The sequence below is a fragment of the Mastacembelus armatus genome, chromosome 4 (genome assembly GCF_900324485.2).
Source record: "Mastacembelus armatus chromosome 4, fMasArm1.2, whole genome shotgun sequence".
NCBI lineage: Eukaryota > Metazoa > Chordata > Actinopteri > Synbranchiformes > Mastacembelidae > Mastacembelus > Mastacembelus armatus.
In genome coordinates, this window is record NC_046636.1 from 10,559,445 (window position 1) to 10,582,604 (window position 23,160).

Consider the following 23,160-nt stretch of genomic DNA (forward strand, 5'->3'; position numbering starts at 1 on the left):
CCTTTTCAAAAGGAGAAGATAGGCTAATCACTTACAAAAATCTTTCTTTTTCACTGGCAAAAATGGAAGAACTCAGTTGGAAAGCAGAAATCAATATCCAGCATTTGTTTCATCTGAAAAGGCATTTTTGTATTTCAAACCAAACTTAAATATCTTCTTACTGTGTGATGGACTTAGAAATCTTTGAATAAACTGAAATACTTCTGAAAATCGAAATGATAAGAAGAGAGAAGGTAATAAAACAGATATTTATCTTAAACACTGATTAAATGTAATATTAGCAAAGGCTTGCAGGCACATTTAGCCTGCTGTCTCACAAAATCCATTACTACTTTGGAAAATGTTAAAAATCTCATCTAAGATTTGAAGACAAAGTCTTCAGCAGTGCACAGTGTTACTCCTGTAGGCTTTACAAAATATAGTCTATAAGGCCATAAGTACTAAATTAGAAATATTAAAAATGCACAAGGCATTTACTATCAACTGGTTAGCTTGTTTCCCATCCGTTATAGTCAACTTTATTATGCCATGAAAGACGGAGGCTGATAGAGTTGCAACTTAATAACTTTCCCTAGGAAGTGACATACACATCGAAAGGTCAATAAAAGATGTAGGAATAAAGCTGAGCTAAACAAATTAGATCTGGATTTTGCCACATGAAATGTGATTGTAGCAGTTACTAATGTACACAGACTGAGACAGAGTAGATTTGATTATCTTGTTTCCTGTCTGTTATAGTCACAGAACCAGTTAGCCAAATAAATCAATTAATTAAAATTAGACAAGCAAGGAACCTGTGTGGCTTTTACAGTTGACACTTAAATTCAATTAAAAATTAAGCAACGTAGGACAAAGGAATACAACGAGAAAAGAACTACAATACCTCAACTCTGAATCAGACTAGGAGGTACAGAAAATAGAATAGGAAAAAATAAGCTACACACAGTTACAAACATGCTCATCATAAAAGGGAAAGGGACATGATAACATGGGTTGGATAAGCCATTGCCAAAAATGTAGATATTATAAAAAAAAAAAAAAAATTGTGATATCAAATGAAATCTCTGTCATCTGTAATGACAAAATCAAAATATGTTTTAGGGAAAAAAAAAAAAAAATCAAATATCCAAAACTTTTTACAAAGGTTTCTAAATTCTTTGACCAACAGTGCAGGCAGAAGTCAGTACAGTGCTAAGTGGATACCTTTAACTTCTAGTTGCATTATAAAATAGAAAATCCAACACAGTCACACAGCCACCATTCAGAAAGAGAATGTTGGCTAGATAGAGGACCTCAGATTTTCCTTATAAATCACAGTGGGTCAGCTTGAAGTCTGGTTAACACCAGCTGACACAAATATGTAATGCACATGCTTTCATCCAACAGTACCCTAGGGACTGAAAGTGTTCAACTTAACCCATCTTGAAAGGGTGACCAAAGCGAGCCCATACAGGCAAGTGTATTTTATGGGGATACTGGTACCATAAGTGAATTGGGAAGCATGTTTAAGATAAAACATTTGGTCACTAGAGAGGAGGGTACTTGGATCCACACTGGGAAGGGGAGGCTACTTGAATCATTCATCATCATCTGGTTACTGTAAACTCCAGGAATTGTTTATTTCTACCTCTTTTAATGTCTTGCATCTGCTTTTAAAAGTAACACAATGAGTGTGTGCTGCCAAAATATATTTAGATTTGTTAAGGAAAGCAGATCAAAAGAAAAACAAATATGTTGTAACTTCTAAACTTAATTATCTAGAAGAAAATAGGATTCTATTTAAAATGATGTTCTCAACCTAAAAATACAAGGACAAAATGTAAAGGTTAGGGGGAACAAAGACATTTTTGAGCACTTCGCCCAACACATGGAAAGCTTCTCCCCATTCCCCACCGCTGCTTATTTCACATAGAGGAGAGAACAGAAAGTGACAAATATAAACAGTGGGTCGGCTGTGTTGAAGGAAATTACCTCCCAGAGCCATTGGCATGTTGCCAGCATGAAGACATTCATCTGTTTTATACAGAGTCTGACTCATGGGCAAGACGAAGTAAGAGGGAGGGGAGAGAGAGCAAACAAGACGGGAGAGAGCGAGCCGATCACAAGCTGTGAACAAGAGGCAGCGAGTGGGAACGAGAGATTGGCAGAGGAGCCACAACATCTGAAAGTTTTAAACCTGTGATCGCGGTAGGTGACGCGAAACAAGACTGGGGGTTCCTCCAACGTGTGAAAGCAAGACAAATTCCCAGTCATGAACTGCTGCAGAGATAGACAGATTTAGATTTTGCTCCTGATGGAGGGCACTCTTTGTCACGTTCATTTTAAAAGGAGGGTGGATACAAAGATGAGACAGGAGATAAAGATATAGATTTACTTAAAAACGCATGACAATTGAAATACACTGTATGTTAACCTGCAGTGTTTTCCAACACAAAATGTTGGTTTAGCATTTATGGAAAGTTAAGATGCAGTGGCATGGAGACTTTCAGGAGTTGAAATGTCAAACAGCAACTTTAAGGAAGAACGAACACTACCTTCAGGAGCAGGTAAGAACAACACTCACAAAAATGCTAACTAACACGGAATTGTATTTTTTTATTCATCCTGTTTCAGTTCTTCATGCATAGTTGTGTAAATCTTTGCAGACGTACAATTTCAGACTGTAGACAATGAGAGTCAAATAACTTTATTCTAAACCAATGGAGGTTTTTAAGTCCTCTTAATACACTGTTTTTATATACTGATGCCAAAATTTAAGATCTCTGAATCCAAATGGAGATGCTACATAAGACCACTTAAATCTTGAATGCACTGGTTAAATAGTTAATACAAACCACAGAATAACAACACATTTGATAATGCAAGATATAATTTTGCTCTAATGTGGAAACTACAATTACTGCCACAGAGGAAAGACCATTTGTTATCATAAACTTTAAATACTATGTCATCCTTCAGAGAAATTAAAGCAAATGGGTAACAAGGTATTATTGTTCATTTAACAGAACTCTTCTTTTAAGTGGATGCAATGGATGACAGGTGTTTCAGCTGCCTGGAAAGTGAGGACCCCTGTTAAAATCTCAATGTGGAAGTACTAATCGTGTTGGGATTATTGCCAGCATTGGAATTTGTAGTGTTGGACCTTTTTGTGTGTCTTCTACGGACTGTTAGCTGTTCCCTTTGATGTGTACACTGTGCAACGGATGAAGCACCCTGTTCACTGAGCTGAGCTATCCCGCCCTACCCTGGCCCTTGGGACCCAGTGACCATGCTGACCGAGTGTCCAACACCAGAAAGATCAGAGCCCTCACCCTTGCTCAGGCCCTTTGCAGCACCATGTCTCAGGCAGTCGTGGCTCCACTCGAGACTAATAGCTCATGGGCAGGAGAAGAATCTGAGGCTCAGCTGAAATGGCCTGCCCTGCTTATTGTCATGGTCATCATTCCAACTATCGGAGGCAACATCCTTGTCATTCTTGCTGTGTCGCTTGAAAGGAAGTTACAGAATGCCACTAACTATTTTCTGATGTCGCTTGCTGTGGCTGATCTCCTAGTGGGACTCCTAGTGATGCCCATTGCTCTCATCACTGTTCTTTACAGTAAGTTTAGCATGGGGTACTGAGTTTAAAAACCCAATATTCTGGTTTAAGTAATGTAAAAGCAATAAATAGTAAATTCTATGAGGAAAAACATGTCCTTTATCAATACTGAGATAAATTCCTTTACACCCTTTTGCTAAAATGGTAAGCCAGAATTATGCAACTTACCTTGATGCCTAGCTATTGTTACAACACCAATCGGCTGGCCAGTCTTAAAGTGTCTTTGATAAAAGGGGAAACAAACAAACCAAAAAAAAAAAAAAAATCATATGTGCATGTTGAAAAGAAACGATAACCAACTGCTGATATTTTAGACAGATGATCACTCACCCATACTTAACCTTTACTAGCTTTAACAATACATCATGAAAAACAGGCCATGTGTAGCAAAGGAGAATCAAAATAGTTTCTGAGCAACAACAGAAACAATGATGACTATCTCTAAACAAATTACTGTAGATGAAATATAACAAGAGATAGCGGACAATAAACACACTACTTACCCCTGGCAGTGTTTATGGTAGCAGCACCACAACTAAAACAGACCTACTGGTCTGAGGGATCATTACCCAAAGGGGGGGGGGGGGGGGGGAACAATAAAAACCATGCAAACGCTATCAATTTTAAGTCCTGTGTAAATGCAGCTGCATGGGAACTGATTTAGACTCCTATTATCTATGTTTTAAAACAGCTACAAAATACAGAACTATGGCCAAGCTTACATCCTCAAGTAACTCAAATGGAGGCTAATGAGGTAGATCATATTTATGTCTCACGCACATAGCCAGGGGTTGCTGTAACCCTGGGCCTGCTTTGACATTTTAGTCATTTTCATTTTTAAAATAATACAAAAGCGATGATTACTCAATTGTTTAGTTCCACCTCTTATAAATGATGGGCTCATGTTAAGTGCGCTGAAGTCTTACCAAAAGCTTTTCCATTTTCAAGATGCTTCAGTTGATGAGGCCAAGACACCAAAACCAGTATATTACGAGAACAAAAAAAATATGGGAAAAGGCTTTTTTTCTCCCCCAAAAACATCACTTAAATATAGGCCCTCTGGAAGAAACTAGTCAAGCCCTAAACATTCTGATCTTTACATTAACAGCCAACGCAAGGTGCATTTCTCTGTGACTTAGTTACAAAGATGGACTGAAGATAGATAAGTAGTGCTTAAAATAATAAATTTTGGGGGGTTAGTAGCATGACAGAGATAGATGTTAATGTAACATTTTTGTCTAATGTTTATCCAGACTAAAGCAGCTGTCATTACTGTGCTTTAAAAGAATATCAGAATACACCGCCCCCATGTCAAATACTACAAAATCAGTATGACAGAACAATAAATAAGAGATTACCATAAATGCAAGCCCACGAAGCCTCACAAAGTTCATTTTTATATTAGCCACATTAGTATACATGTTTTCACAACTTCTCTAGCTTTGTTTTTTAAAGAGATAAGTATCAACAGAATTTTCGTACTGGGCAATGTGGTAGACCGTAGAATGAGTTTTGATTAAAAATAAGAAACAGAGACATCAGGATACACCAATATTTTCAAAAAACCTGCACTAAAATGTATTCATTTAACTTTTATTGACCTAACCTTGTGGTAAAGGAGAAAAAGAAACAACTGCAGATGATGTTTGAAATTCTTCAACAAGTATAATACAAACACTAAAACAAGATGAATTCCTGTGGAAGGTACTACGCTTCCCCTTGTGTAACCAGAAACTGCTGGACATCTATTACAGCATGAAGTAATTTATATAGGCTGCCATTTGGTAGAACAAGGTTATTTTCAAAACACAATGTAAACAACTTGTGCAGGCTGTTGTTTCTTTTCTCCAACAATTACCACACATTTTTAAGTTACTGATAAGGATAGAAAGTTTTGTAATATTCTCTTTTAAAAAAAAAAGCTTATTAACACAAACCTACTTGCTCCAACGGACAAGTGAAAATGTACTCAACCATTATTATTCAGACTCCTAATTTAATTCAGCGAAATAAAAAATATGTTCTCTTTTACGTCTAAAACTGATCAAAACTATGACAAACCTTCCCCTGAGAGTAATAAGAAAGTGGTGAAAGGAGGGAGGGGTTAACATAACAAAAGAAAATTATACAAAAAAAAAAGTTGCCAAAAACTTTCTTCGGCAGTCTCAATGGGTGACAGGACAAACGCCAGAGCAATTACTTGCCAATTTTATGCCTGAAACTAAAAATAAACACTACTGTTGAGCACAGTCTCCTTGCACATCTACATAAAGAGCTTTTAGCTCCATAAACAGTCAGTGAACCCTCCTTTTTTCCAGTAAAGTCATTCCTTACAGAGATAAATAAACACCAATCATTTGCATGAGTGCTACTTCTAATCCCTTGCCATTGTCATACCTCTTGTATAATGGGGTGGGGGTGGGGGGGAACCAAGTTGCTGATGAAAATGGGTTAGACCACATCATTACATTATAGGAGTTGCCAATTGTAGAGACACTGCCACAGTTAACTGAAATACAAATGCAAGCGAATACAAACAGCAGCTGCAAGACAACAGATTTTACTAGATTAATTTACGTCTCATTTTCTCTTTAGACTCTGGGTGGCCTCTTCCAGAGTTCCTCTGCCCAATCTGGCTTTTCCTCGATGTGCTGTTTTCTACTGCATCCATCATGCACCTATGTGCCATTTCACTGGATCGTTACATTGCCATCAAGAAGCCAATCCAACACAGCCAGTACAAATCTAGGTCCAAAGCAATGGTGAAGATCACGCTGGTGTGGCTCATATCCATTTGTAAGTGTGTCAATACAGATTTTCTTCCAACCACATATTTTATACAACTCTGTGGCACTCCTATTATTTCTGAGTAACCGTGTGATTGCTTGGCTTGAGATCTAACATGGATCTGGTTAATAGAAATATTTTCCAGATTAAATAAAAGGAGATATTATATAAACAGCAACTTGTTAGTTATAATATGTATGGGAAAGAGTGGGTGAGTGTGGGTGAATGGTTGAGACAGTGCTATTATGTCTAACTGGTCACTGTGAATCTTAATCTGAGGTTAATGATAATATTTGTGCAACAAAGCAAGCAAATTTTTATGAGACTGGAGTTTATCCAAACTCAAAACAGGCCCCACTATCATAAGTAATCGGGTGTAAATTAGAGCATCAATGCCAGTTTGCTACCAGGTGAAATATGGTTAAATGCAGACCTGACAAAACACCTCAACAATAACATTTAAACTGTTTGCCTAGTGTTAATTCCTTGCACTGTCTAAGCAGCCTAAAAAACTGTACCTGTTCAAAAGGACAAGTAAAGAAAGGCAGTTCATATCCATACTGATGCATATTACAAAAAAAAAAAAAAAAAAAAAAAAAAAAGACATGGCATTACCTGTAAAGACTAGAAGGCCACAAGCCCCCCTAGTGAAAGCTTTAAGAATACTCCATAAGCCAGGTATTGAGGTTTACTCTTCAAGAAATTTCCCCCATGTCACTGAAGCATGACTGCACAGTTTAAAGTTGTTTTTTCTCCCGTTTAGTTTTCATTTCATAGTAGTCATAAACACTACTGCAGCTGGTGTTAAACATGAAAAAGCAAAACAATTAAATTGTTAATCAGTTTTATAAAAACATAATATTTGCTAATATCAATTGTTTTTTTTTTTTTCTTACAGGTATTGCAATCCCAATTCCAATAAAGGGGCTTAAGAACTCTCATCTTCCCAACAACATAACATTCAACAGCAACCACACATGTCTACTAAAGACAGACACATTCCGGGAGTTTATCATGTTTGGCTCATTGGCTGCATTCTTCATCCCTCTGACCATCATGATGGTCATCTACCTGCTTACTGTCCAGGTGTTACGCAAAAAGGTTTATTTGCTAAGGTCAAAGGTGACTCAGCGCTTTAGCTACCCAACAATTTCTACAGTCTTTCAAAGGGAACAGGCTGTCACCTCACCTCAGGCTGAGCAACTGAACATACTGGACAACAGACTTTCCAGGATGCAAGAAAAACCCAATGCAGGCACAACAAACTCTCCTACAGGTGATCAAATGTCCTTTCGCAGAATGTCAACAGTGGGAAAGAAATCAATACAGACTCTGAGCAATGAACAGCGTGCCTCAAAGGTGTTAGGCATTGTCTTTCTCCTGTTTGTAGTCATGTGGTGCCCCTTCTTCATTACTAATATCACCTCTGTGCTATGTACCAGCTGTGATGTTAATGTGATTGCCCGCCTCATGGAGATCTTTGTTTGGGTAGGCTATGTGTCATCTGGTATCAACCCACTGGTCTACACGCTTTTCAACAAAACCTTCAGGCAGGCATTCACACGTTATATAATGTGCAATTACAAAATCTGTACCAGTCATGGGCCAGGAAGGCCGCTGAGGGCCTCAAATACAGATCGGACCCTTACACGGATTTCATTCAGGTCTTCCATGGCAGAAAACTCTAAACTGTTCATGAAACGGGGAATGAAAAACGGCACTGGATCAGTGAGCTACCAAAGTCCAATAAGATGCCAGCCAGCAACTGTACAGACATCCAGTGGTGTAGTGTTAGACACAATGCTTCTGACAGAAAATGAGGACAGTAAACAAGAGGAACATGTTAGCTGTGTATAGGGCTACTTGAAAAAAAAAAAATCTAATGAAAACAGGAGCACTTGAAGAAGTGTTTATGGTGCAAACCTTTTCTCTCTTTAAAGATGCCAAAAATGCATGATCATAATCTGCTGTTGCTCTCAATTTCATCATCAAATCATTTCATGCCAGTGCTTACTATTCACTATAGCAAAATCTAACTAGATGTCATCTGATGCTGCTGACATTTGTTTACTTTTCTGACCATTTTAACAAAAGAAAAACAAGGCAATAATTTCAAATATGTCACTTCAAAAACAAATAAAATTACTTAACAGGCCTTTAAAACAGGTCATGATGTGAATTGAGTTTTCACACTAACAGGTGAACTAAAAAGAAACAAAAAACCCCGGAAGGGTATCTTCTGTGAAACTGTAAAAAGTCAACAAATGTCATGCCTAGAACAGCCACTGAATACAGTATACAACATATTTTTATGCTGATCCTTTCAACTTGGGCTACCTGAATATGCTGAAAACCATCTTTAAATTCTGTTAAGACAACCATCATTATAACTTTCTAATATCTTCTTCAACAGACACATTACACATTGCACTCCTGAAATAATACTTATTGTATTCGCTGGGCCATTAGGAAGTGCTCTTGCATGTATATTGTAGCCTGATGTTTTGACATGTTAAAGGTTTCCAAATAAAAGAATGTATATAAGAAAACCCAGTATAAATGGAAACCTAAACGTGTTCAATTAAATATTTCCTGTGTTGTTGAAATGAAAGAATATAGCGCCAATTATGTGTATTCATGTTATTTTACGGTGAATGTTTAAACTTTAGATATACTTTTTTTTTACTATAAACACCTTTAGGCGTTAATAAAAGACACTAAATCCATTAGGTTCATAGATTTAAAACAGGCAAGGAAGAAAACGGCAAGACAAAGTATTTAACAACAACTTCTCTACTCCCTTTGTGTGTAATATTATCAGAATGTAAGCAAGAACACAGTAAACATCTGCATACAATACAATAGTATAAACTGTCAACAGTTGACCTAGTTAATAAAACGTAACTAGGTGACAAAGTGTAGAAAAAAGTGTGTCGATTGATAGTGGAAGAAATGTGAGATCTAGATAGGGCTCCCCAAGCTTGGTACATGAGTTAGAAGTGAAGCAAAAATATGAGATATTTGAAGTTTGCGTCCTGCTATTGTCCAAGTGTGCAGTTTGTGAAAGTGGAGGGAGCAATCCTTATGTCTTGGGGTGGAAAGAGGAGACTAACTGAATTGTTCTAGTCCGGACTTCTTTCTAAACAAAGGGAAGATTTACACAAGGTTTATCTAGCGGCCAATTGATCACACAGCCTTTTTTGGGCTTAAAAATGTACACCAAGATATTTGTGCACTGGCTAGCATCCCTGTTTTAACACTAGTGTCTAATGGCTAAATATCTATAAACAGGCAGGGAAGAAAATGTGTGAGCGACAATGACAAGAACATCCAGCTTCCTCTGACACAGTTATTCTGCACAGTTATTCTAGACAACAGTGCATCTGAATTCTCCAATCACGCCAAAGTCCAAGTATGTCTCAGAAATAAGAAGTAGAAAACTAAAATTGAGGGTGAGGCAATGTATAAGATACAGGAAAAAATAAAATGCTTAGTTTTTAGAAACAGCAGGCTCTGCTTTGTACACAGGTACAGTAGAGTTATTACTATTTGTTTTTACTGGTTCTTATTATTGAAGGATAAGTGAGTAATAAGTTTAAGATTTATGTCTTGTATGGAAAGCATGAAACAATAAAAATACTCCAGTGACATATTTGCAATCAACACAATGATCAATGAGATTATATTGCATATTATATATTGGTAAAATAAAAGAATATGAAGTAACTGTCTAATAACACGATTCACTGGGGCTGGGTCCAGATGAACATATTTCAATACCAGTAACAGTACAGTATTGCACCAAAAACAATACCTCTGCGTACCTCCTAAAAGCAGATTTTTTATAAAACACTTTTCTTCCACAAACTTAACCTGAATATATAAATGTATTAGCAGAATCAAAAGAGAAAGGCCCCTGGTGCATTTGAAGAAGAAAAAAATAAAAATAAAAGGTAAAAAAATTCTAAACAAAAGTAACACATCGGTCTGGATATTACCTGAACAGGATGAAGCCAATGGACTCTACAGCAGCTCTTCTGACATCATCATTGACATCACTCACCTAAATAAGGACAAGAAAAGCAGTCAAATAAGCAAAGTTAATAACCACGACTCATCAAATCCAGCAATTATTCTTAACAATGTAGTTCCCTTATGTTTTAGCTTGTATAAGGTGACACCTACAGGACATTATGTCGAACTGTTCACACCTCTCAAGTTTCAAATGAAGCCACAATAAAATGCATATACATGTATCTACAAATATCTACTCTGTTAAAACATCCATCTAATCATTTAAGTAAATTCAAATAATTTACTTTCCAACAGAAATTACAATCAATAAAAATACTGTAATATTGTAACAGTGTTAAACTAAGTAGAATAAACTATAATGTGAATTATAAATTATAATGCAGCCAAAGCAGTTATGTATCTGCTTGGCATCTTTTTCACAGGTAGCAATGATAAACCTGTCTTAGTAAAATACTGTGTTGTGAAGAAGGCCAAAAAGGAAACACTCACAGCGACATGTAGCAGGCGGCGGATGGCCTTGTTGTTCCCAGATCCACAATAGGCCATTCCCACAGTGTACATACCAGAGCGCCGGAGAATGGGGTCCTATCATGGACAGTAAAAGGAAACAGAGCTTTGAGAAGACGCAGGATATGTATCTAAGATCAACAAAATTTCCTACATCTGGTCCTTTCAGAAGGTTTCTTGGCACTCAGTACAGAAAGAGAGCCTCAAAATGTTGCATGAAATTCATAATGTGTAGATTGTAGCAGTACATACAGAACTGGACACATCAAATATTGGAACCGCACAAAACAACTACAACATTTATGACCTTGGAAGGTACACTACTTTTTTGTTTTATTTCCCAACTAGCATCTTTCTCTTTGAAAGAATCAAATGCATTTCTATATATTTTGTGGTATGATGGTGCACCAATACAACCAAATCTAAGTATTGCAATCTTTAGAGAATAAAGAAACTCTGACCCTGTGGTACATGAGGAACATGAATTTTCCAGGTGCATTCCAGGTTTACCTTGTCTCTGCAGAGACTTTCAATGAGGGCATCTGCCTCCTCCATGCGTCCATACATGACCAAGGCTATTCCCACTGCCAGGCCACGCAAGATCTTCTCGTGCTGTGTCTCCTGAGCATAGCCTACCATGTCCTCAATGGCCTGGGCTGACTTAGAGCCCAGCATGACCAGGCCCAGAGCCAGGCCTGCAGCCTCACCTGTTTGGTTACACAATATTGTCAAATATTCTCAACAAACAAAGAACAGATGTTTACAAGTGCAAATCACTACAATACAGTAATTCCTATTATATACATGCTAATACTAGTTGCACAAAGTAGAGATCCTTTGTCTATATTTTCAACCTTTCAACCTTTTTCTTAAAAAAAAAAAAAAAAAAAAAAAATCATTCAACAAGAGTAGTGAGGATAAAAAAACTTGTCTACACACCAGTCACAGCATCATCCTGGTACAGATTGGATTTGAGGAGGTCATAAACATCCTGTCTGGCTGTGCCCAGTGCAGCCAAACCAAGGCCAAGGGCGCCACCATGACGGACAATCTGTAAAACAGCAGAAGAAAACAGACCATGAGAGATTGAATACAAGCTTAAATTAACAGCTGACAGCTTGGCTTAAACTACCTGCAAGTGTCAGCTACACACTTTATAAACTAAAACATTTCATTCTAAAACAGTATATTTTTTGTAAACATGCACTCTTTTATTTTATTACTTAAGCCAAAACAGACGCTACTGTTCTTTCAAGTACGCACTGGACAATTAATGACAGTAAAGCATACTTACATCGTTACTGGCATTCTTGAGCTGACTGAGCAGGTAATCAATGATGTCCCCACCATGGTTGGCATGAATAAGTCCCAGAGCGTACAGGCCTCCTCCTTCCTGGTAAGCGGAGCCAGGGGAAGTGTCTTTGGGCAAGTAGGTGGCCATCAACTGGAGAGCCTCTTTCTCATGACCCTAGAAAACACAGCATGTTAAGTTTAAAATTAAACAGCTAAACTAAAACAAAGTGCACTATGTTTGATTTGTTATCACAGTGGCAGAAAGTTACCTTGTGGATGACACCCAGACTTGCTGTGGCTGTGAACTTTGCCCAGTTGGTGGCTCTTGCAAGCCATTCTAAATTTTCTCTACAAGGAACAAACAAAAACTTGGATCCAAAAGTCACTTAGACTATGTATGTTTCCCAACCTTTCTACACAATCTATGAAATATACACTTCTGGGGTGATGGGACAATTACCTGAGGAACTGGTCACTTGTGGTTCCTGTGTGCATGAAAGAGTTGGCTATTACTGTGGCTGTGTGGCACACTGAATTTCGGACTGCATCCTAGGTTGTTACAGGAGAAACAAAAGCTCAGTAGGAAAGTCAAGTAACACTACACAAACAGTTCATCTGTCCATGATAACAATAGTTTTTCTCAAAGCCATTCACCTTATTGTTAGCCTACATTACCTTTGTATTTTTGAGAATCATGAGATCTGTGTTGTTATTTCGGATTAAAAACTGCAGGTGCAGTTCAATGGCCATTTCCCCACTAAGAATTTTTATCATCTTGGCGTTCTGGTCTTTGGGCTCATCTTTCTGCAAAAATGGAGAAGGAATATGGTGATTTAAACCTAATAAAAGTTGCTCTACTTAGAAAACTTATGGAGCACCTGCTTTCACAAAATTGCTGCAGTACAAAACAACCCAAATTTCTTACAGTTTCTGCTGGCTTTCCAGCAGGAGAGCTGCCAGCTTTGTCATCTGTCTCCATTGCCTCACTGTAACACACAAACAAATTGTCAGCAATTAATACCTCATCACAAGCAACTAACACAATGTCTCAAATAAGGCCATGTAGCATTTCAATTCATACCACAAGTCCTCCATATATTTACTGTAACTTCAGCAGTTGGCAGAGGACAAAGAAGAATAGTATTTCGGAATGCTATTCAAAAATGCAGATACATTGAAGGATAAAATTTGAAAGGCATAATGCTAAATATTTGGACTCCTTAGTATTTGAAAGGAAGTTTGAAGATTTTCAAACTTAGATTTTTGTTCTGTCATGATTGCCTCTGCTTGAGTGTTTTGAATTTCTAGTGATTTTCATACTGTCCCCATTTTCTGTTTTCATTGTTGTGGACAACCAGTAGGACTGAAAAATACTCTAAGTCCTTGTGAACATGACCAAGGCACAGTGGTATTAGTGCATTCTCATTATCCTTTATCTGTGTACCTGTCTTTGTCAGGTGTGGGCACAGTTCCAGTATTTGTAGAGCCAGGTACAGCAGGAATTAGTGTTCCAACAGTCCGTAGGTTCTGGATGACAGAGGAGAGAAACTGCTGGCTGGCACTTTCATATAGGTCAAAGCAGATCTGATAGGCCATCAGCAGGTTGTCCTCCTTCACTAACTTCTCCAGGATGTCACTCACAGCCTGCGGGTCATCCAGGAATATCAGACACTAAAAAGTTGAAGAGAGAAAAGATTGGAGCAGGGTTTTAGGTTCTGGCACACCTTTTGGAAAATCAAGTTTTAGTATAGCAATCACTAGAAAGAAGTACCTTTAACTGTATAACCTATGAACACATTAAATACATGCATAGCAATCAGTATGACTAATATAGCTTAACTGTAATATTGTATGTTTATTATAAAGTCAGTGATCTTATATTACCATTGGTAGAATAAAACCAGCATGCAAAACACTGCAGGTCATCAAAGAATTAAAAATTACAAAGTGTAAAAGTACATTAAAATTCCCAGACAACTAAAGACTACTCAAAAAAATCACCTAACATCAGTAGTGATTGCAACAATTGTGTACAAGTGATTTTGGGTACATGATGTTTACCTGGCAGACATTGATGAAGTCAGGCTTTTCCAAATTCATGTAGAGCTTGACCAGCACCCGCAATACCTCATTACGGAATTTCTTATTCTGCATCAGGGACATGCACACCTTCAGGCTGTATGCAAGGAGGCCACTCACATCATTCTAAACAAGAGGATAAAAAGTAAGACTTAGCAATGTGTCTCATGTTTTGGAGCATTATCATGAGAACTACAGTTAGGCAATTCTGTTCAGTATTAAAATAATTAAGATAATCTGATCTAAAATACAATAAACATGGGAGCAACAATAGCTGCTGACCGATTCTAAGATGGTCTTCTCAAACATGTCAAGACGCCTGGTCTCCAGAGCAATGCCAATGGCCTGCTTGTACTTGTGATCATCAAGGCAACGCAGAAACATCTTGTTGACAATGCCCTCAAGCCGGGGGTCGATGCTTTTCTTCTCCTCATCCTCTGGCAGCTCTGCATTTTCAACCCGCAGCTTGGTGTAGTGGTCAATGCATTTGGCTGACAGATAAAAATAAAAAAAGAGGGTCTCCATTTCACTCCTGAATTCAGTGATGCACTTAAAATTTTATATATTATTCCATATGTCATTCATCACCTTTCTACACCAGAAAGCTCTTGTAAGTTTGTGAGCTGAGGGTAAGACATTTGCTCCATGTAAATTATTTGCTTCACATGTGCAACAGTCCCAGTAGTATTCAAATGAAATAAATGCCACATAATCACTAAAAAAAAAAAAAGTAGGTAGGTCAGGTGAAAAGGTCAAGTGTTTATATTTGAGCACTCACCAATGATGGTCTCCACATATTCTGAGTCATCTGTGACGTTGAAAAGATCACCAGCACCAAGAGCATAGTTCAGAGATTCCTCAAATGCTCCGAGATGGTAGAAAACTTTAGAGGCCACCAAGGCAGCAAATTCTCTGCTGCGAAACGTCTCATCCTCATACAAGACCTCACTGTGAATACAACAGATGAATAGTGCTGAAAGTGTTCACTTGCAAGAGTTATTTTTGTATTATGATACACTCTGATACTAGGAGCTATCCAGAGATGTTTAAAGCATACAAGCTGTAGTACTAATTATCATGAGGCACATTGTGCAGTGCACTGTTCTGCTACACTTCATCTGCATATACTCTAGTATGTTAACACTGTCCTAAATGTTTCACCCCAAATAATTAAGGTTATTATGTAAACCACGTAGTATACAGTGAGTTTAACTATATTTTTCTATTTGTTTCAGATAAATTAATAGAGAAATTAGGAGCTTATGGTTCCTAATTTAACATTCTTACATCATATTATTTTCCTAAACTCATCAATAGTACTTACATTTTATCTACTGATCCTGAAATTTCAGCCCAGAAGTCATTCACAATGGAGTCTAGTTTGTGCAGAGCAAACTCCTACAAGTAAGACAAAGACATTTCATTCATACTGGTTATGTACAATTTCTTTTTACTTGTATTCAACTGTAATTGTCAATTCTATAATATCCAGTTTAGTTTACTCTATCTTCCATTGTCTGTGCTAATAAATCAAATCAATGTAAAGCCAGTTCAACTATGATCATTAGTCATATCTTATATGAATGTAGCAAGTATTTATTACAGCTAACTGCAACAGTAATTAGAAAATCCAAAGCTTGCACTGAAATCCTGAAACATCGTCAAAGGTAAGCAGAGGTGACAGCCTCTTGACTTCATGGGCCATCTCACATGGGAAGACATATTAATACAACTAGTCATTACAAGTTCTGATAATTTATCTGCCTCCACAAGCTGTACAAACAGAAAACCAGTGGCACATTTCAAAGCTCTATATAAACCTCCAAGGCTCATTTTGCTCCTTAGGAAAGATTTCATGAGGAGCCAATGTCTTTTAACTTATGTACTTTTACTAGTAAGTACAAGCACAACATGTAATTTATATACCTCTGAACAGCATCTTACATGATATTTAAATCTAGAATGTATGCATTTTCCATCTTTGGGCACCTGCTCCACCACTCTGCAGTGAGTTCTTACCTTGAGCTGAGGCTCGTCCTCATCAAGAAGTGAAATAATTCCAGCTTAAAAAAAAAGGAAAAAAAATTGACTGAGCAGTTTCTTGATTCATAAAGTGTACATACTTTCTTAGATAGATTTCAGATATAACACATTTCTATTAAACATAAAATACCCACCCATATCTATTATATTTCGACGCAGGAATTTATTTGTTATATGTACAAATACAAGGTATGTCCATAATCTTTCCTTGATGAATACTATCAGTCCCAATCCAGCAGGCATTTTACGATCATTGTCACAATCCAATAATAATAATCAAATAAACACACGGGGCTGAGAAAACAGGTAAAACACGCACTTGTTTAACAATATTACACTGATAAATGGGTATCCCAGGGCCATAAGAGTAGCCAACTTTGGGAATTCGATAACAAGATAATAGCTTTATTAAAAATGAACATCTTGTCATCAAAGATGATTCTGTATTATGCACTGAGAATCTTAGCATCAACCTTTATGTAACTTACTGCGAATCCTTACAGTTTTATTGAACTTTGTTCAACTTTGTTTGTCATCGATTGTAATGCCTAATTATCACAAAGACAGCCCGAGAAACGTCTTTTATTTCTGAAAGTATTTTTAATAACAAACGTTAGCGTTAGCTGTGTGACTCAGCTAAATCAATGGCAGCTAGCTAACCGTACCGCTAACAACATAAAATCACCGCGTTACAGCTTACCAGCAGATGTTATCATGGTTGGCTCTTTATTCCCACCTCTGCCCCCACAATTCTGGTTCAACGGTGGAGTTCCGAGCGATTTTTCGGTGGAAAGAAAGGAAAAATGTTTGAAGAGTCTGTAGAGGTACAACAGTGGAGCCGCTGCTAATTTCTTTTAGCTACAAAACCGAAGGTCCCGTCATAAGGGACCTCAGGGTTGTTGGCCTCAATATCGCCTGATTAAAAAAAATGTGTGAATTCAAAAAAAAAAAAAAAAAAAAAAAAAAAAAATATATATATATATATATATATATATATATAATAAAATTTACCTGCCTCAAACTGTACCTCCAAGGCTCATTTTTCTCCTTACAAAGGTTTCATGAGGAATTAATGTCTTTTAATCCATGTGCTTTTACTAGTAAGTACAAGCACAGCATGTAACACATTATATATATATATATGTATGTATTTATTTATTGTATACTAATCAATGTAGCCTCGCCGATTGGTCCAAATCGTATTTTTTTATTATTCGTTTAATGTACGTTTAATAATGCGATTTGATTCATGGACGGGCGTTTGGAAAGGCAGCGTGTCTCTATTTACTTGTCTGTACGCACAGATCCACCGCAGCATGAGTCCCTGCTGTACAAGTGCTGCGATGCGATTTATTTCACTTTAAATACAGTGTTTTTATACGGTGCACGGTGTATTATAAATTTTAACAGTTAGACATCCTGATAAACCAGTATTACAATTGTATTCAATTAAAAAAAGCAGTACATTACTTAAGAGTTGTATCAGTTCAAAAACACTTTGCCAATTGCCTTAACTTTGCATAAATCGTCTGGAAGTGTAAAACCTAACGGGATCAGCCCTTCTTTTTAACATGTCAGTACAGTCCAGTCAGCCTAGTACTATTTGCAGTGAACTGCCTTTCCCGACCACAGGGTTTCGCCACATTTGACTTGCTCGAAGGTGGCGACATCTACTGGCCATAATGATATTGTGTTTCTATCGCTGAAGAATCTGAGTTTGTTGCAATGTTAGCAGCCCTGTCTAGATGCAGAGTAGATTTTGACCTGAGCTCTACTTTTTTGAATGTATGAATTCAGGAGTTCAATGAAGAAAAATAAATTTAAAAGTTTGTAAGCAAATGAGGTTCAGAGAAAGAATGTTTCATGTTAGCAACTGCAATACATGGCATGACAGAGTTAAGTAAATAATTACTTTCTGTGTAATCAACATTAGTCTGAAAATACAACAGGTTATTTTTCAACAAGCTGCACACTCAAATTTAAACATGTTTAATTATAGACAGATCAGTGTGTTTCCTTTAGTACATTAATTTATAAAAAGACTGTATGCTCTATTTCAATTACAGATCATGCTACTGTCAATAGCACTCACCTCCTAAGGCACAAAATCCCATTAAATGAAAGTGGAAAAAAGAACAAATTACATTGCGTGACACTGAAAAAATGTAATAGACATCCAGTATTAGAAATCCTTTCTCTGGTTACTCATGTTCTCTATGCACTGGGTATCGTTTTTCTATACCACAATACTACCTGGTCCTAGTGTCTATGTTTTACACAATAATATAGGATTATGCAATGTAAAACTAACACTATGTGGCACTTGAAGATTGATTTTGACACAGACCCTTGACAGGCAGGTACACTTATACAGCCTAATACAGCCCTTATTATTTTGATTTTGGAATATAGTATATTCCCCAATAAATGTTTGATTAAACCAGTTGACACAAAATAACCCCAGAGTTCAGCCTCATACCAGTTCTGTGTCCAGACATTAACCCCATCCAGTACGATCTATGCATCATCCTATACCAGTCTCACTATATTGCAGTTTCAACTTGATATAAACTAATGTACATAACTCTGAGAATCTCTGTCTAAATAACTCTGGTATTAAATAATGTGATACAAGGTGTACGGCTAACTGACCAACAGTCTACAGTTACACAATAAATCTTTTGTGACTAATTATTGTACATTAAAGACAATGTGTAAATCAGCTGGATGGCAAAAGATTTGACTAACAACATGTTTGGGACAATAATCATGCTGGCACAGTGGTTGGAATAAGGACCACCATGAAGAAACACTCTTCAGCACCGTGAGGCCAACTTTTCCATTTACAGTAAAAAGAGGATTGTGAGCATAGGCCTGCAGATCATGTGTCACAACTGTCCCCTCCAGCTGGTTGCCCATCCACATAACCTCCATCGGGTAAGGAATTTGTTTTCAGAGGAATACCTTCCTCTAAACCTCTAGTGTCACCTGAAAAACATTGGAAACACAGTTACTTACAGCGGAACTGAATTGAATGAAATGAACACACATCAAGTGGTCAAGAGATTCAGCCATTTCTCTGTTTTTTTATATGCATTTTTGTATCCTTTGCAACATAGAGTCGATGATTGCTAAAGGGTCAATTTGCAATTAAAATACTGTACCACTGCTATGTACAGCCTCAATCTAATGGTAACTTAAGGAGGTTATTTGCAGTTTTATCAATGCATTATTTTTTTTCCATCCTGCTGTATCTTCTTTAACTTCAGCTAGAGATTTTATGAGTTCTTTCAAGTTACCTTATGGGATTTTTTTTTAAAACTAATGTATGTTTCCACTTAAACGTAAAGGCGTTGATGGTACAAGCAAAAGAAAAGAAGTCACTGTTGGACCAAAATGTTTCACATGCTGAGGTTCATCTTTTTTACTACTACTACTACTACTACAACTACTACTACAATGTATACTACTACTACTTCTATTCTTGTGATCGAAAAAGCCGCTAAAGGAAGAGTGTGTGTGTAAATTTTTTTGTCCCCCTGTTGGCCCTGTAGTAAAATGGAAATCTGTATTCATGCCTTTTGCTCATTCAGTGCAGTCTGGGATAGGTTCCAGTCCGAGGAGAACCCTGAACAGATCTAAGCTGATATGTAGAATGGAGGAAGAAAAGAAACAAGTGTTTGAAAGAAATGGAAATAACTACACTCAGCTCAGTCAAACTGAACTTTGGGTGGGTGCAGCTATGTCTTTGCCTACTGGTTGAAGAATTGCTGGCTTGGCCTCCGGCTCCTCTTCTCCGAGAACAGCACAAACATTCGAGTGGCCAGAAAAGCGGCTTCCCTCTATCCCTGGTATTATCTGAAAAGCAATAACAAGCATTTAACAATTTGGCAGCGTATCTAAGGACCTGACCGTGTCATGAATGCTCCCATTGTTTCTGGGCCTTTCTAATTGTGCCTACTAAGAAAATTGTATGATCTTGTGAATGTCATGGATTGACCCCCAAATGGATTGCACTAACAAATCACAGTGTTTGCCAAATACTCCTGCACACTGAACATACACTCAGTGGATTTACAATAATCACGCCATAAGTAAAGGTATTATCTCAAAATATCACCATAGTATTACTGTAGGTATTTAGAGTGACATATGGTGAACGTATTTTAAAAAAAATAAATTGTCTATCAAATATTATCACCAAAGCTGCATGGTGTCCTGGTAAAATACACCAGGGTTCAAACTTCATGTTGACAAACATCTGCACTGCTGACGTGTGCTTTAGGAAAAAAAATGAATTTGGGAAAACAGAAAAGCAGTTTATGATATTGGACTATGTTAGAGTTTTATACAAAATTAGTTTTTATGAATTCTGATTTTTCAAATGCAAAAAAGGATGTTCAATGTATTTTATTACACCTGGTGTTTGAGTTGCGAATATGACTTTGCAGGCGTTTTGCTTGATGCTGAGAATCTTGGCCTCTGACTTCGGGATGAAACATCCAACCCATATCGTCTCTGGTGGATGTTTGTGGAACACTGAGCGGATCAGATGCTCCAGGAGCTGCGCACATTCATGCGTCTCAGTGGTCTCTTGTCTGGTGCGTATTAATCCGATCAGAGCTGGTCGAGCAATTCTGGCACGTTTCGTACGCGCCTTTACGTCCTTCAGGATCTCTTTTAAGCACACTTCGTTGGATTTTTTGCTGAAGAATGTCTGTCTGAACACGAAGATGATAACAGGAGAGTCTATCGTTCGTTTCTGGCTGTAAATATTCGTCCTCTTCGTTGCTGTCCTTTGAGCGTTGCTGTTGCGCGACGTCCGCTTCTCCTTGTCGATGTGCTCTTCTACTGGACAGGCTCTCACATCCAAATCCTTGAGCCTCACTGTGAGAGGTATTTCATCACATTTAACCTCCTCTGTCGTGCTTAAAACGTGATTTGCATTAACAGTGTCGCAGTGAGTAGTTGAAGGACAGGACTGGGGCGGTCCGTTGCTGTTCACGCGGCCGCTGCTGTGAAACATGTCACGTATGAACTCCTGCAATATCTCAGCGTCATCGCCATCCACGTCTTTATTCTGACAGGCATCGCTGACCAAATAAATCCTCTCTTTCCCTCCGATCACAGCTACAATCTTCTGAAACTCCCTCTCCTCTTCGGGCAGTGCGTCTACCAGGGAGGCCGAGTCTGCCATCGTTGCGCAAATACGGCTGCGCGGTTTCGTTTTATTTAAAATGAACCGTCAAGTCATTGAGTAGGACCTTCCTGACCGGTGAAACGCAACAAAACTTCCTCGTGGTCGCTACAAGGATAGGGAGCGTGGGAATAAATACTCGGCCTCGATTGCTATTGGCTGATCCGTTTAATGGGCGGGGTCACCTTCTCTGTTATCTGTACGCAATGCATGCTTGGTCTGGCATAGTAAATTAATCTGTAATGGATAACCACACATATCAATTGGTTTGAAAATGAGTTTCTATTAATTTAAATAATCCAAGAGATCCTGGGTTGAAATGTGAAAATCTCAGGGTGTAGAGGTCACTCTCTTGATTCCCACTATTCGCATGGAAAAGAGTCCAGCCTTCCCTCCAATGCTGTAGATTCCTGGCTTCTCAAAAATAAAAAAGACAAGAAGAAACAAAGACAAAAGTCATAAGCATCAACTTTGACATAAGAGCTTCACCTGTACGTGTTACTTCACAAATGCCTTTCACCCTTAAACCCATCGACACTCTGTAGAGGTCAAATCCTTTAATCTACAGATGCCTGTTCTTTTATTAAATCTGGACATCTCAACCGAACATACAACAGAGGTCATTTATTGAAATACAAATAATTTCAGCTGCTGAGTCCATGTAGGATTGCCTCATTGTTTACTGAAGAAAAATGATAAACTAATACAGAGGTTTCAGCCTTTGACCTTTAGACTGGCTGAACATTGATCAATTGTGTGGTGTGTTTGTTTTTTGGCTTGTCTTAAAACAAAATCTCCATGCACATGCTTTATTATGTAATTACTCCAATGGATAACTGTAGCTTCTAAAATGGCCTATATGGAATGACTATCATTTTATAGTTGACCATTTCTGTAATCCCTACAACACATTTCTTTACTGGGCAGAAAAGTAAGGCTGTAACAGCTCCTACTGAAATCTGTCAAAATTGCTGGCTTCATTTATACAGGTTCAACCATTTGAAGGAAAAAATATATTATGTAGGTGTGTTGGTTTATTTACTGACCTTTAGGGAAAGGAGGCGCTGAGACTCAAGAAGCTCATGTGGACCAGTGAGAGATACACGAAGACCTAAACGAACTGCAAAATAAATAAATAAAAAAGTTCTCATATGAACTGCATAACTGTGATATTATAAAAGATATCCTGGAGACACATCAACTGAAATAGTTTCTACAAATTTGCATGTTCCAGCATTGCCACAGAAATGACACAAACAGCTGTTATATCAAGACCTGGAGTTAATAACTGCTACAACCTGGGTTATATTCAAGTTATTGTTATCAAGCTAAATAGCACATATCTAGTAACTATTTGTTAGTCTTTGTTATGATGGAGGTGGCTCTTTTATCACATGATAAGAATTCTTTCCATGTTTAATCTATCAATAATATCTTAATAAAAGTCAATGTTTTACTTTTATAACCCAGAGTCAGACCACAGTTCATGCACATTGTTACAGTGTCCTTTCTTGTAGGACTAAATTATTACAACACAAAGAAACACACATGATTTCACTGGTTTTTAGTGGAGAATTTAGTATTTCATGATGGTCCAACTAAAGGGATATGGGCAGCTGAA

General features: G+C 37.6%; 3 protein-coding genes across 6 annotated transcripts in view; 1 reads left to right on the plus strand and 2 right to left on the minus strand.

Annotated features, from left to right (window-relative positions):
• Positions 1-17,214, minus strand: part of psmd1 (proteasome 26S subunit, non-ATPase 1) — a 38,326-nt gene extending 21,112 nt beyond the window's left edge. Inside the window, exons 1-16 of the mRNA XM_026323406.1 lie at positions 17,043-17,214; positions 16,319-16,362; positions 15,624-15,697; positions 15,078-15,247; positions 14,582-14,790; positions 14,282-14,425; positions 13,665-13,891; positions 13,146-13,206; positions 12,896-13,024; positions 12,681-12,769; positions 12,490-12,568; positions 12,222-12,395; positions 11,867-11,978; positions 11,438-11,634; positions 10,910-11,005; positions 10,384-10,448 (exon numbers count right to left, since the gene is read on the minus strand). Coding sequence (XP_026179191.1) covers positions 10,384-10,448; positions 10,910-11,005; positions 11,438-11,634; positions 11,867-11,978; positions 12,222-12,395; positions 12,490-12,568; positions 12,681-12,769; positions 12,896-13,024; positions 13,146-13,206; positions 13,665-13,891; positions 14,282-14,425; positions 14,582-14,790; positions 15,078-15,247; positions 15,624-15,697; positions 16,319-16,362; positions 17,043-17,058 — 1,886 coding nt within the window. The 5' untranslated portion in view covers positions 17,059-17,214. The remainder of the gene's footprint in view (positions 1-10,383; positions 10,449-10,909; positions 11,006-11,437; positions 11,635-11,866; positions 11,979-12,221; positions 12,396-12,489; positions 12,569-12,680; positions 12,770-12,895; positions 13,025-13,145; positions 13,207-13,664; positions 13,892-14,281; positions 14,426-14,581; positions 14,791-15,077; positions 15,248-15,623; positions 15,698-16,318; positions 16,363-17,042) is intronic.
• Positions 2,096-9,002, plus strand: htr2b (5-hydroxytryptamine (serotonin) receptor 2B, G protein-coupled). 3 transcript variants are annotated; one of them, XM_026323407.2, is made up of 4 exons: positions 2,096-2,546; positions 3,006-3,598; positions 6,194-6,394; positions 7,284-9,002. In XM_026323407.2, exons 2-4 carry the CDS (start codon positions 3,337-3,339, stop codon positions 8,240-8,242), a joined length of 1,422 nt encoding a protein of 473 aa, XP_026179192.1. In that variant the 5' UTR covers positions 2,096-2,546; positions 3,006-3,336; the 3' UTR covers positions 8,243-9,002. The 3 variants fall into 3 exon arrangements, with proteins under 3 accessions (XP_026179192.1, XP_026179195.1, XP_026179193.1); XM_026323410.2 differs by lacking the exon at positions 6,194-6,394; XM_026323408.2 differs by lacking the exon at positions 2,096-2,546 and having other exon boundaries at positions 2,925-3,598.
• A 1,111-nt stretch (positions 17,215-18,325) lies between the features above and the next one.
• On the minus strand, positions 18,326-21,902 carry LOC113139926 (uncharacterized). Of its 2 annotated transcripts, XM_026323558.1 has the most exons (3): positions 20,762-21,902; positions 20,099-20,200; positions 18,326-19,330 (listed from the first exon to the last, which is right to left on the minus strand). In XM_026323558.1, exons 1-3 carry the CDS (start codon positions 21,537-21,539, stop codon positions 19,224-19,226), a joined length of 987 nt encoding a protein of 328 aa, XP_026179343.1. In that variant the 5' UTR covers positions 21,540-21,902; the 3' UTR covers positions 18,326-19,223. The 2 variants fall into 2 exon arrangements, with proteins under 2 accessions (XP_026179343.1, XP_026179342.1); XM_026323557.1 differs by having other exon boundaries at positions 18,326-20,200.
• Between the last annotated feature and the right edge of the window lie 1,258 nt (positions 21,903-23,160).